The 14,209-nt window shown below is 42.9% G+C and overlaps 1 protein-coding gene across 1 annotated transcript in view; it reads left to right on the top strand.

The window, feature by feature from the left end:
* Zwilch (zwilch kinetochore protein) overlaps window positions 1-14,209 on the top strand; it is a 153,148-nt gene that overhangs the window by 99,801 nt on the left and 39,138 nt on the right. Inside the window, exons 12-14 of the mRNA XM_037423688.2 lie at window positions 3,219-3,375; window positions 10,871-11,036; window positions 13,632-13,730. Of these exons, the coding sequence (XP_037279585.1) occupies window positions 3,219-3,375; window positions 10,871-11,036; window positions 13,632-13,730 (422 nt within the window). The remainder of the gene's footprint in view (window positions 1-3,218; window positions 3,376-10,870; window positions 11,037-13,631; window positions 13,731-14,209) is intronic.

The following is a 14,209-nucleotide window of genomic DNA, read 5'->3' as shown; positions in this document are numbered from 1 at the left end:
TGGAAACGCAGCAATAATATTTCAAGTGTGAAAAAATCACAGCTTACTGCGACAGTTATGAAGCAGGCATCTAGCATTACATACGCCTGCCCGATGCAGTTGCTGTCACTATACTGACAGCGGGCAGCAAAGGTGCTCACTAACGTGGGAAACATAGCCGCTTTCGTGCAGGTTTTCCCATTTATTCATAGTGGCATTGCAAAAGAATATCTTCCTTCTCGAAGAACTAATGCGCCAGCCACGGGCACTTTTGCCGCTATAGCTGTGAAAGCAATGAGGAGCTGTTGTCTGCTATACGATTCTCAATGTTGCGAACCTGCCACACCACGAGTGGCACTGCTCGCAGCTTTCAGTGCGCTCCCTATAGTTTTTAAGCGGAGTGTATACCTGTTTATATGTTTTAAGTTGGCCTATAGTAAATTTTAAATGTAACATATTTTATAGGTGATCACTTGCATTCTACCAGGAGTCATATCTGACTGCTATTCAAAGTTGCTTCCACATCCCTTGAACAAAAAAAAGGGGGGGGGGGGGGACATTTTCACATGTGATGTTTCAATTAGAAAATAAAATAAATATTCTGCAGGTTAATTTTGTCATGACAAATATACTCATTTTTTAAAAATGATATGTGATATATAGTGTTCGAGCTCGATTTAAAATTATTAGACAATATTGCTATTTGCTTCGATTCTAAAATTTACTATTCGCATAAGTCTATTTAAGATACATTGTAAACATTTCAGGCTGACCAGGAATTTAAATATGCTTCAATCAACTGAAAGTTTCACTTATCAGATTATGTTTTGAACTCATGCGAGCACCAGCAATAATGATGGAATGAGGGAAATATGATGCATATCTAAAAGTGAGAAAAAAACCTCTGAGTGATCAGATTCTCAATGACTGATGACTGTGCATTCCATTGTTATTTTACAGTGAATGTTGCTTTGCTTGGCACAGGATAATAAAATTCAAGATATAATTTTTACTTGTTTAATAGCTGCATTCTTCGTCAGAACCATGTGACGACATATTCGGTAAAAGCATACCTACGTTCATTTGCAGTTAAGGGGAGATGTGAGTCGAAAAACGCAAGCTTTTTGCAAAATTACCTATTTTTTGTTTTTATTTGCATCCACAAGTTTAGTTTCTCTACTTTCACAAAAAAAAATTAAGGTAGTCATTAAAGTCAAAGGAGCTTAAAATCGCTTTTAAAAAGCACATGGTGGCTACTGAAAACTGAAAAGAGCTCATTGTCTAGAGTGCCCCAAAAATTGTCACATGGCTGCTTGCCATTGCATTTCACACGAGGAGTTCACCAAAACCACCAGCTCAAAATAACAATAGTAATTGTCAAGCTGTCATAATGGAAGAAATTATTTTAAAAAACACATCTTTTCTACATAGAGAAACTTCGACTTATATACCTTTAAAATGTGTTTTTCTCAAGGTACACTTTCGGGCAACTTTTTAATTTTAGACATTATGTTTTTGGTACTTCTAATAACCAGATGGGGATGAAATATTGCCCACATATTCTTTAACATACAAAAGGCTAAAGTATCTCTTTTAAAACTCAATATTGCCTGTATAAATATTACAAACCTGAAGTAAGCAGCTGGTATGGCTGAGAATTTCAAGAATTTTCACATTACAATTTTTTTCTGTCCACTAAAATGTCTTATATGCACTCTTGATAATTATTTGCATTATGAAATTAATATTGAGCAACATGAACCATTATTAGCTCAAAAGCATAAATGTTTAGTAGCATGAAACGTTCGTCCAAAACGAACTATATTTTACACATTGTCATGGCATAAAACGAAAACTGTGCTAATTATTATAAAACCAATGACATATTTGAAATCATCATAAAAGCCTATAAGTGCAAGCATTTCGTTAATATAGGCTACCAAATAATGGAAGTTTTTTTTTAATCGGATCTCCCCTTAAAGTATAGCACAAACACACAAACATTCTAAGAAGATGTTACAAAACTATGTGGAATATGTAACAGAGTGTGCCTTCACACCAATTTGGTTTCCTTGTTTCATTTTATTATATATGTGCCATGCCTCACTTGTATAATTCTTTCTGACCTGCTTCAGTATTCCTGTATGCTCTACACATGAGTACTGTAGGCTCTCAGTAAATGGAACCTGAAGGGACCGGAAAAATATGTTCCTTTTTAGGGGTGAAGCTCCTTAGGGCGTGGGCTGTGCGTCCCCTGTAGCCTGTATGTAGCCACCTCTAGTTTAGTTCTTCCAGTGTTCCCTAGATGGCGGTACCGTCCCCTGTATGTAGCCACCTCTAGTTTAGTTCTTGCAGTGTTCACTAGATAGCGGTACCGTCTCCTGTATGTAGCCACCTCTCGTTTAGTTCTTGTAGTGTTTACTAGATGGTGGTACTTGTAGCTGATGATGAAAAGATGCAAGATGTTATAAACTAGAAAGCGGTACTTGTAGTTGATGAAAGACGCGAGATCTTATAAAATAGGAATGATGTCACATATGGCGCGTGTCATTGGTTGAAGGCAATCGTTCGATTTAGTGCGGCGACGTACGCTAGGGGAAGCGATGTAATAAAATCGAGTGGGCAAAATGTACAGAGGATTCATGGTTTACCAGGTTTACCTCCAGAGCTTCGCCCACTCATCATCATTCACTTCGTGGATATGGCGGAATTTTTTAAGAGGATTTCCGTTTACTGAGAGGTGAACATGGGTGCAGAATGCAAGCCCGAAACCAAGCATTGCAGAGGCAATAGTTCCGTTCAAGCAGTAGTTTCGTTTAAGAGATTTTCATTTACTGAGAGTCTACTATATAAATGAAAGTCAGCATTTTACATGTGACAAATTATTATACCTAAGTTTATAAAGATATTCTACCTGTACATTCTTTACGAAGTTTTCTGCTACAAGTTTGCATCAGTTCACAAAGTTTGGCCATGAAGTGTTGTCTACAAGCCCACCAGGTAGTTTTTTGTGGATTGACTTGTTGGCAATATATGTATATCTTTGAGGCAACATATTTGGGGCAGCTTAATAAAAATGCATGGCAAGACATACTCACAATTCATTTTTTCTTCACACAAAGAAAAGAAGGGAGAGGCTGTTATGGCTTGGTGCGAATGTGTACTTTCTTGAATTCATGCTGTTCTGGTGGAACTTTTGGGGGCAATAAAATGGTGTGCCATGCAAAACTTTCTCGCAGATCGTTCCCAAGAATGGAACCAAGGTGGGTGCGTACCTGCGAAACATGAGCCCGCATTTCCGGCCGGAGTGCACCATGGAGGGGCTGATGCCGGTGCGCATGCTGACTGAGATCGGTCTCCAGAAACTCCAGCGAGACTTTGTCAATATTTTTGTTGGTCAGTTGTTTTCTCTTTCTCTCTTTCACAAAACCACTCTTTAGTGGTGGTCCATTTGTGCAGGGATGGAAGCGCTGCACCAATTGCGCCACTCTGCGCCTAAACGGCAATTTGCACGTTAACCTAAAATTTCATCGAGCGAGCAACACGCGTGGGGGACACAAAGGACATAACCGCTCCGTATAAAATTAGTTTGGTCATGTAACATTTTGTCTTTTGCATTAATCTTGCTTCACGGGAATAGAATGGATTAATATTGTTATGGTGGCATTTATGGGCATACGTCATTGTGCGACTACGCATATGTTTATATCGCCAAGCTGTTTGTGAACTCTACAGACGGCAGTGCTGTTGTAAATAACTCGCAGCACTGTTGCCGAGCAACCACCGAGCACAGAACACATTCTGCGATGGAGATCGTCGAACCATATAAACTGGAAAAAAAATAAATAAAATCAGTTTTACCGGCCGAGCGATGATTGCAATAGCAACAATTTGTATGCTCTGATGGTAATGCCGTCCGCGCTCCTTTCTTTTTTTTTTAAGGTGCGAAGCAGCTCTTTGACTAGCCTGTGTAACATAGTGTAACGCTCTCTTTTCGTCCGCACCACTCCTAGCGCTGCAGGTGTTGGCAGGCCTTTCTAGCAGTTCGTGGGGACGCCTCTCCCTTGACTTCCGCGCACTCGCCGCATGTCAGTTCTCTCTCGCTTCACCCTCTCCATCTCTGGCAATGCTCGAGCCCACTCCTCACGTGGGCATCATCTCACCAGTGCACCTCTCTCCATATGTCGGCGAGAAGAAGCCGCAAGCCAGCGGGAGCGTGCACTGTGCACGCCTTGAAAATCTCGCGGTGCCGACAATTTGGACAGCGCTCCGCTGCTTCCCATGCGATCGCGCCGACAGGCGGGACGTTGTCGCAGCATGCCTCCCGCTAGTGTGCGTGTACCTTTTCCGGCTATCGCTGGCATTGTGAGGGTTAGTGAAGACGATCGCATTTCGAATGGCGACGTCAACACCGACAAGGCGCGAGCCAGGGAAGCTGTACGCAAGCGTTGGCAGTGGAAGACCAGTGACACTGACGAGGTGCGAGTCAAGAACACCGATCGCGTTCGAGAATACAGACGGCGCACGGTAACACTGACGAGACGCGAGCCAAGGAAGCCGAGCACAAGAGTCTTCGACTCGTCCCACCTCTCGTGTTTTTGCATTTCAAACAAATGTTTACTCAAGTAAATGCTACACCGAGTTTCACTTCAAACCATTCTTCCAGCACCTGCGTCGACGTCCATTTCAACCGGGTCAACGTCGTGTGCACCACTGCTGCTTCGCATCCCATCAGGCTTCTCTTCAAGGAGAGGGTTCTTAGTTTTTGTTACGGCACCATTTCGTGTCGAACACTGTCTTGCGCAAACCATGCCAGCATGACTGGGAACCCTATGGATAATCCTAAAACCTTCCAATGAGATTACGTGCACAACGCCTACATTGAAGTTTCTTCTGGAACTTATGTGGCCACTAGCGAGAATGCTTGAATCTTCGATGAAATATATGTAAATGCTGATGCACTTTGCTGCTTGGCAGATTATCGACTGCCGACACTTTATGTTCGCTGCTATCGGTGCATTGCTTGCAAAGTGGCGTTTCGCTTTCTGTGGGCAAGTTCACCCAAATTAAAAGTCAACTCCATACTTTAAAGTTTTTTCATTTATTCATGAAAATATCGGCTGCTGCCTTCATCAATGTCACGGCCCCGTAAAAATACGAAAGCTGACAGTGAATTCTTTTGGATCCGACATCGCGACACACACTACAAAGTGCAGGTGTAAGAGAATAAGTACGGTTTGCAAGCCGTGCTCTGATGCACGCCAGCTGTCCCAACCACGCCCTTGGAATCAAAGTTCACAGTTACTACTCTAGTGACCCCCCTTCTCTCTCCTGCGTCTTTTATGATTGTGCGAGATGGGCGGTGTGTTTTCGCTCTGCTTGAGCATTTGACAGCTGGTCGAACACGCGATGGGATGCTATCACGTGCGCCCTGCGAGTGATGGAGATCGGCCGCTTCGTTTAATCTCTGCTTGAGCATTGCTCAGCACCGCAGCTTGCACAATTTTACTTGCAGGTAGAATCTATGATGCGCAGGGAATGTTACCAACTTGTAGTTTAGGCAAAACATGGCGACGACGGTGAAAACTCGTCGAATGACAATATAATTCCTATCGTAATAAAAAATTTTTGACTTCACAGTTTATCAATGGCACGGCGAGAGAATCTAAAATTCCTCGCGGTTCTCATGTTGGCTGTAGCACTTCAAAAACTGCAACGTGAGTTTTTCACATTAATCTTTAATGAGCCATGTTGTTTTATTACGAAGATCACTTTTATTATATTAGCTCATCTCTAATCTTGAGTTGCTGTTCGTGATGGATGCAATGTTTGGATAGTATTTTGATCATTGCAATATTTTAACTTTGTATCTTTTTCATTTGTCTGAGATCTAGTAGCTGTCCAGGGTGCCATTTATGTTTTTTTCTTTGAGTTGCTATGCTTTCTGCTGTGATGTAGGTTTTATTACATATTATTTTGGGTGATTCTGGTTGCTTCATTAGCATTGCATGCTTAAAAAAAAGCTCTGCAATTGTTTCTGTTTACCAAAAAGCAAAAATTATAAGTGACAGTGGTGTGTGACCCAAGCAATCTGATTCAAAACTAAATTTATACGCTCCAAAACACATCTTTTGGTGTACCAGAGCTGCTCCAAAGCTCTCTTTTTACTGCTCTAAACCTGCTCCAAAACCGCATTATTCCCGGTCCCAAAGCTGCTCCGAAACACTGCGGCCCACTCCCACCCCTGTTTGTGCCATTTTGCTATGATACTATTTCCCTGCACATTGCTGGGCCAGCTGTGCCAAAATTCACTATTCTGCTTTCCTAAACGGCAGGGGAGTGCATCTGGCTCGAAATGCCTTTGTTCTTCCACCGCACACAGCTTTTACACGCTGCTGCGCAAGCCTCTTCCCCTCTCCCACTTGGCATCCATATGCTTTTCCTCATCTGCCTAATCATAGTCTGTGCATGTGATCTAGATTATGAACTGTACGGTATGGTGTCAGTAGTCTGAAAGCTTATTGGTCTTGATGTGGCACTTGGGATAATATGTGGACAAGTTATCTTACGTTTTATTTTTTAATCAGTGAAGCTGTTAGAGCTCGAAGTAACACGTGCATTTCACTGCAAAAAACTCACCGTGCCATTGCCTCGAACAACCATGTCACAGCTACGCACCACCTGGGTTTCAAGCTCTCCTAGCCGCGCATACGCCAAGGACTGGCGTGGAAGTGCTGCGCCAATTGCGCCATTGTGCGCTAATATGACCTGCAGCACCAGGCTGCGCTTAAATGGTCATTTCCGAGATAAATGTCTGTTGGAAATTCCCACTGCCAATTTAGCCAAATATTACCATCGACCAAACAACACTGAGCATTGGACACACAAACGGTGCGGTCGCATCCGTATCCAATGTAGTTCGATCGCATGTTCGATAATGATACGTAATTCACTCCATTGATGGGGCTTTATAGTGCTTGTCTTATTGCTGTTATCACCATGGTTTCCTTGCAAAAGTGGTGGCACCAGCATGAGTAACTGTGAATTATTTAGTTGTGCAGTAAAACCTCGATAATTTGTACCCGCCGGGAACGCAGCATGATCATAGACGGCAGCGCGCGTTTACAAGTACAAATGTGCATCTCCTGATGTTCGCTATTGCCGCCAATAACCAAGTAGAGTAACACAGCAATTGTTGCCCAAAGTACCCATGAAAAAGTCCTTTCTTCCTTTTTGCCAAAGTGTGGAAAAGATACTGAACTGGCATTCCCGCACGATCGTTTTATAGTCCGCAGTGACAAAGCTGCATTTTGAAACTATTTCAGAGTGCGGGATACGCAGTAATTGAGATAACGACAGAATGCACCACATTCGGAGATACACATGTGCGCTTCTCTACCGCAATCTGATACCAAGAGACAGCTGACAGTTACATTGAAATACGGAGGAGTAGCGTGGAGTCAATCATCTGCTGGTTAGTTGCGTGCAGCGCAGCGCCTATGCTGCCCACGCCATCATTGCTGGGTGGCTCGCTGTAGCGTGCGAGTGGATTTTTCCTGTTAATTGCTCGTCTTCACTACGCTCCAAACTGAACACAGATAAGCAGAGTAGTGAGTTTAATTAGCAGTGGGATGACAAACTTCTGCCAAACAAAGTGCACTGTGAATATCTAGTCGTCATGAAAACAAGAGATAAAAAACATTGCTTATCCCTTGTTTTCTCTGAGTTATTTCTCTGTCAGCTGTGATGTTTAATGATGGGAGCACAGACGTGCGCACTCTGCACGCACACAGACATGTTTGGGGGTAGTAATTAAGTCTGGTCAGCTCATTAGTACCAAATGTTTTGTGAAAATCATTGAAATTTTTTTTACCAGAAATAATTTCAAATAACAATGATGTTTAACCCTAAAAAGTTGCTCCAAAACTAACTTGCATTGCTCCGAAACACTCCTTTTGATGCTCCGAACCTGCTCCAATTTTCTGTGCCAAAGCTACTTCGAAACAGCATTATTCCTACTTCCTGAGCTGCTCCAAAGCACTTAAGTTCACTTCCACCCCTGCAAGGAGCAGCCATAGCTAAGTCATCCCCAAAAACGGGGACAGTGCGCGCAGCCGCTGCGTCGAGCTTTGTCACTGCTGGTGTGACGTTGGCACTGCCGCGCATGCCGTTGCACTGCAGCCGCTGTGACATAGCTAACATAGCCAGGCTGCAGCAGGTCTGACATCAGCACTGTCACTTAGCAACCATGTATACATCATAGCTCCTAAAAGTGTAGGTGTCCCCAGTCATGTTAAAGCACTTTTCATAGCTGTAGCTCGACCAAAAAGAAAGCTACTTACCGTGAGTCTTGGCGTGCTGCGAATCGAGAGCGAGACTTTCAACTGTGATTTGTTCTTGCCTACGTAACCCATGGAACGGCCATGAAGCGATAAGGACAAGCAGACCCAGACTATACTCAACAAGAGCACGAGGCGAACGCAGCAAGGAAGCAAGCTATGCAAAGGAGGTTCCAGGCGTGGCATGAGTCTAGTATGAGTAACGGAAGCATCAACCAAGAAGCCCTTGTAGCTAAAGAGAGGAGGAGAGACGCGAGACGACCTCGAAGGCGGCCGACGGGGCCGTGCCGATTTTGCCACTTTATTTCAGGCCTTAAATGGAGCCGTGGCGGCTGCCAGCATCCGACACACCAGGCCCGTGAGCTCGTTCTGTTTTCGCGTAGCTCATGCATAGCTAGAGCTGCGCGAGAGGCGCGGTGCGGAGGCCAAGAAAATGATGATGATGATCATGCACTACACCCTTAAGATGGACCAGTTTCACTCTTTAAGCTTTTCATGGCTGGCGTAAACTTCTCAAATTTTTTTCAGACCCAACATGCATATTGCAATGTAGGGGATGCCTGCCATGCGGCTGCCATTTTGCGTGTAGGCATTGCGTGCTGTAAGTGATGTCTTTACCTGAATGAAGTTTTGAGTGTGCATATGGTTGAAATTTTTGAAATCTTACAATCGTAATACCTTAGCCTAAATAAAGGCCAGTTTAGCTCACGTCCGTCCAGTATGAAGTGGCACCACTGCCTCTTATGTGCAGCATTGTCTATTTTTTTTGAGTAACATAATGCGGAAGGGAATCGGAGTGCAGGGAACCTAAGCCATACATACGTGTGACTACATACATGTGACTACGCTCACATGTCCATTATAAAAGGCTGTTTAAATAGCCCATATTATCATAAACACCAAAAGAGCCCATACAAGTCACTGACAGTTTGCAAAACTTCCATTCTAATTCCCAGTCTTTTGTTGCATACTTGAATTGCGAAAGTGGTCAGCACGTTCACAAATTGCACGATGACAGGTCTGCAGTGCAGCTGCCACGTGGGTTTAGTTTCTCGCTGGTCACAGATTAGAGCTCAGTGCAGTGGAACATTATTTTTCTCTTCAAGAGGGAGGTGGTACTCGAAAAAAGGCATAAAATATAGTTCTTATGGACACACTTTTTCTGCCTTTGTTCTATGGTTGTCAACCATTAATGGCTCATATTGCTTCACATTAACTGTAAAATGCAAATAACAAGAAAATTTGTTCAAGGTATTTGGATTTACAGGAAAAAGTGTAATGTAAGAAGTCTTTGACGGCTCAGCCCATACTAATTGCTTAATTTAGGTTTATAATAATTATGGTTTGATATCTGTTTGAAAGGAGGTAATTGCTCACTTCGCATGTTAAGGAATATGTGGGAAAAATTTAATCATGATCTGGCCATCAGAAGTGCCAAAATATGATGTTGTCCACAATTGCATATTGAAAAAAATGCATTTGAAACACGAAAATGAAAGCTCATACATGTTACAAAGATATGCTTTTTTAAGATGATTTCTTCCATCATGAGAGCTTGGGAATTAGGGTCATTTCGAGCATGTGGCTTTGGCGAACTCCTCGTGGGAAATTCAATGATAAGCAGCCAAGTGGCAATTGGCTGGGGACTATAGATAATCAGCTCTTTATAGTTTTCAATAGCCATGTTGTGCTCTTTGAAGTCAGTCTTAACCTTTGTCAAGCTTAATTACAGCCTTGATTTTTTTTTTGTCACAAAAGTTAAGAAAACTAAACTTGTGAAAGCAAGTAAAAACAGTGCGTAATTTTGGGAAAGATGCATATTTTGAGTGGCATCCCGTTTAATGCAAAAAGCAAACGGTGTGCAGTCGAGTTCTTGTCAAACCCTAGGATTCTGTAGAACCCGAAGGGGTGGTAGTACACTGGGGAGTCTGTAGCTGTTCTTACACCACCTCCCATTGGGAAGGAATGATGTTTTGACGCTTGTCACTCACAGAGAGTGTACTAATGATCCACTGCAGTGCAATTATTTCATCTTGCAGTGAAGCCAGCTTATGACACTATTTTGTGTGAACAGGCCGGGAACAGTCTCACTGATGGCTGCTCTAACGCAAACGAGTAGGCGAGACCAGTTATTACATATTAGTACTCCCAACTGTAAGTTTACTCAATAGCATTAAAAAACCCATATTACAGAAATTTCGATGTTGTGTCGGCGTGCAAGAGTTGGGCAAAACATGGGCATTGTCTGTGAGTGAAAAATCTTGTTCAATACAAAGAATAAAAATGAGGGGTTTAAGCCAAAATTGAACCCAAGCTGGGCCAGTCAGTTGTTCTACAGTGTAGCGATGCTTTTGCCTTCAAAAATAAAGCCCCAAAAGGCAAGTGCGTTCTCGGAGTATGTTCCTGATCCCCAATTAGAGACAGTTGTAGAAATAAGGCCAAGTGGAATCAATCTGCACATAGCTGTTGTGCTTTGTTTTGGGAATTTGGAGGCAAAGCCCAATCTGGGATGGATGCCCTGCTGTGACTGCATGCCTGCCTGTGTGGTGCAGGTCTGGAGCTGGCCAGTCAGGAGCAGCTGGTGCCTTTCCTTGTGTGCCCGACTCTTACGAACGAGGCCCTCGGCGAGCTGTGGAAGCTGCAAGCGGTCCTGGACATGATTATGCTGTGCAAGACCTACCTGCACCTCCCCATTCACTACCTGAGCGGGTATACCAGGTACGCAGTATGACACTCCTTTTGGCGGTTGGTTCACTTTTCGACAACTTCCTCTTCTCTTCTCAGCCCATCGAAACCAATGAGTGCAACCTTGATTTGTTGGCATCAGTCAAGCTGCTGTGCGCCAGGTTCTCTTTGTGGAGTTTCACCACGGGGAACACCGCGCTCTTGGAGTCAACGGACACAGTAGTCAAGGTCGGAATGAACCAAACAACACACGTTTATTTAACTGCTTTTAGATTGACGATATCGGCTTGCTGCCAGGCGTCACTGCCAGCACCACCGTTATAACCATGATGATGATGGTGGTGATAGACGCTCACGAGCACAACGCCACCTGCCGCTTGATAATTGCGACCCCTAACTATAGCTTCTGCACGAGACACGTGCGCCATGAAGCGCAAAGAACTTTACAGGGGGTGTTAGTACCTCCACATTTCGGAGATTGGCCATACTTCGGCATAGCCGTCGTGCTCTTTATGCTGCTTGGATATTGCAGCTGCAGCAGGGTGCAGCCATTTGGTGACCTGGCGCTCTTGAGATGCTGAAGGCTATGAGACATACTCACTCCGCCTTTGGCCCCCCGTGTCATCCCTGTAGGTTCCAGTACGCTTGTTGGGATCAGAGGAAGCACATGAGACAAATTTTTGTAACCCTTCTAATACCAGACAGACTCAAGAAATTGTTGCAGCAAAATACTGCAACACAATAAACTGCAGTATGGTAGGTCAGTTATTAACTGGTAATGTGTTCTAGGTTTCCATTAACAGACTGGAAACTGTCTGTAATGGATTATAGAGGAAGACACTTGCAGGCAATGGTCTAGGCTGTGAGCAGGGTATGTAATGCACATGAAGTGCAATTTGTTCGCTAGAAAGAAGGATCAGCTGAGGTTTTCAAAACTCGGTTGATAGTGTCGGGGAACCAGTTGGTGCAGTCAGACTAGAAAACTCACTATGTGTTCACCCAAGACGACTCGAATGAGAAAGCTACCTTCTTTTTCTTCTCAGTCAGTGTATAAGGAAGCAAGGAACACGAGCCATGGCTGCACAGGCCACTGCCAATCGCAGTCTTCATTTTTTTCACAGCATCGTGCGGCATTACATCGCGTGACTTCACGTCAATATGTATGACGTCATCATGGCACCATACACTTTCGCGATCTGTGATATCAATGGTGGCTTCATCACGTGCTGGCTTTTGGCAACACTAGTCCTCGACGCCACGAGACTGTCTCTGGCAATGGTTGAATTTCCCGTTTTATGGGGCATCTGAAGCTTTTGCTTTATTTATTAATGTGCGCACATAGGATGGGGCCGGCTGACACAATGTATAGGTAACTGAAAAGCACTGGAAGAAGCCCTGATATTGCAAGGGGTATAACATAGGCTGACGATAAGAGAGAAAGTTTGTTGTTCATCGAAAGTATCATGAAGTCAAGAAAATTCATGACAATCATGTTTAAGGTACTGCACGTTTCCATAATGTTTCTAAGAGGAGGTGACATTGAAAAAGCCATCTTTCTTTTGTGGCATCATTGTGTGATGCTTAGAGATGCAAAATTTCCGTAAATTTTGAGTGATCGAAAAAAACCTGTTTTTTTTGTGTTTTTTAAATAAAGTCTGGAAAAAATGGAAAAGAACAAATTTCTTTCAACATATAATAATGGTTTATTGCCACATGAAAATAGTTTATTGCCAAGTGTCAAAATCAATAACTTTCATTATCTAAAGGAAAAAATGAAATGATTTTTGTTCTTTTTATAAATGAATACGACATTTACAAATTCAAAGCAGGCCAGAAGCATCACCGCGAACTCATTTAGCTCTTTGTGAATAAGTGCTGCTTTCAAGAATTATTACTGCAGTTAAAACAAAGAGTCCAGAAATGTCTATTTTGTCATGGCTTTAACTATGCAAACATTAATGAGGGTGGTAAAATATCACGTTCCAACTATTATTCATATTCAGTATCACTGGCTTCATCTGTATCTTTCTTCATCATGTTAAGATGTTGCATTGGAAGAAGTGTAGCTGTTGTGGCAGTGCTTACAGACAGCGAGTCTTCGTTTTTCGCGAACGATCTCTCAATGGCGAAGTGCATCCACAGGTTGGAAACTGGCACAACCAATGCAGAATTTGCTTGCACACAGCTTTATAAGCGGGCTTCCACCACGGGTCACAGAAGTATACAACGTCAAGTCAAAATTGAACAATAACAGGCACCGAAACATCAGAAATTGCCCCGGAAATGACCACACCCGAACGACAAAGCTAAGCTGATGCTGGAGCTGGCTTTATGTGATGTCAATGGCGAGTAGTCAGCCATCGTTTGGTGTTTTGGTATCATGTGCAATGTTTTGTGTGTTACGTTTTTTGTGTATCATGTGTGTTACGTTCAGGGCTAGGTGTTGTCTATACTTTATTTCTGTACGATTTACCTCATGGAAGTTTTCGCCAATTTTTTCGTGTCGAAAAAAAATTTTTTTTTTCGGAATTTTTATGTTTTCTTTCACACTTTGCATCTCTAGACTGATGCTAGCAGCCCTTGAAGAACATTCTTCATTTTATGCTTTTCATTTTGATTCTATTTCAGGGAAGCCCTGAAATACTTCAGTAACTGTGAACGTGGCAAGTACATCCACAAGTTCAGGTTCCCCCTGAAGGTTCCCCTTGTTCGTGTGGTGCTAGAAAAGTGAGTATCACACTCTAGATAAGCGAGGAATTTCAGCTTAAAATTGCTTTATTTCTTATTTTTGTATTTGCAGTACTTATGCATTTATGTTAGATTTATACTTCTTGTGGTAGAATGTTTTCTGCATAGTTTAGTGTCTGTCTAACAGCATTGGGCAGCCTTGCATGATAGTGGTAGCAAGGCTGCAAGCAACAGACATAGAGGTAACATGTTTATTGACCGAGCATGGGAAGCAATTACTGCATTCTCGTTATGCAGTGGTGTGTGGCACTTCTAAACTCCTGCTTCCCTATTACTTTTATGGCATGCGTGTAGCCACTCCCAAGAGGCATTTCAATGCCTTTATTGCTGCTGGTGTCACACTTCTTTCTGCTGCTGCAATAAACTGATGTGTTTTAATTTTCATTCTTAATCAATAGCATGAACTAAAAAAAAAGGTGTACTATTCTTTATAAGTTTCATACTCTGAAAAAAATCAT

This window comes from Rhipicephalus microplus, chromosome 4 (assembly GCF_043290135.1).
Source record: "Rhipicephalus microplus isolate Deutch F79 chromosome 4, USDA_Rmic, whole genome shotgun sequence".
In the NCBI taxonomy this organism is placed as follows: Eukaryota; Metazoa; Arthropoda; class Arachnida; order Ixodida; family Ixodidae; genus Rhipicephalus; species Rhipicephalus microplus.
The sequence above is the reverse complement of the archived record's forward strand: the minus strand, read 5'-3'. Positions and strand labels throughout refer to the sequence as shown.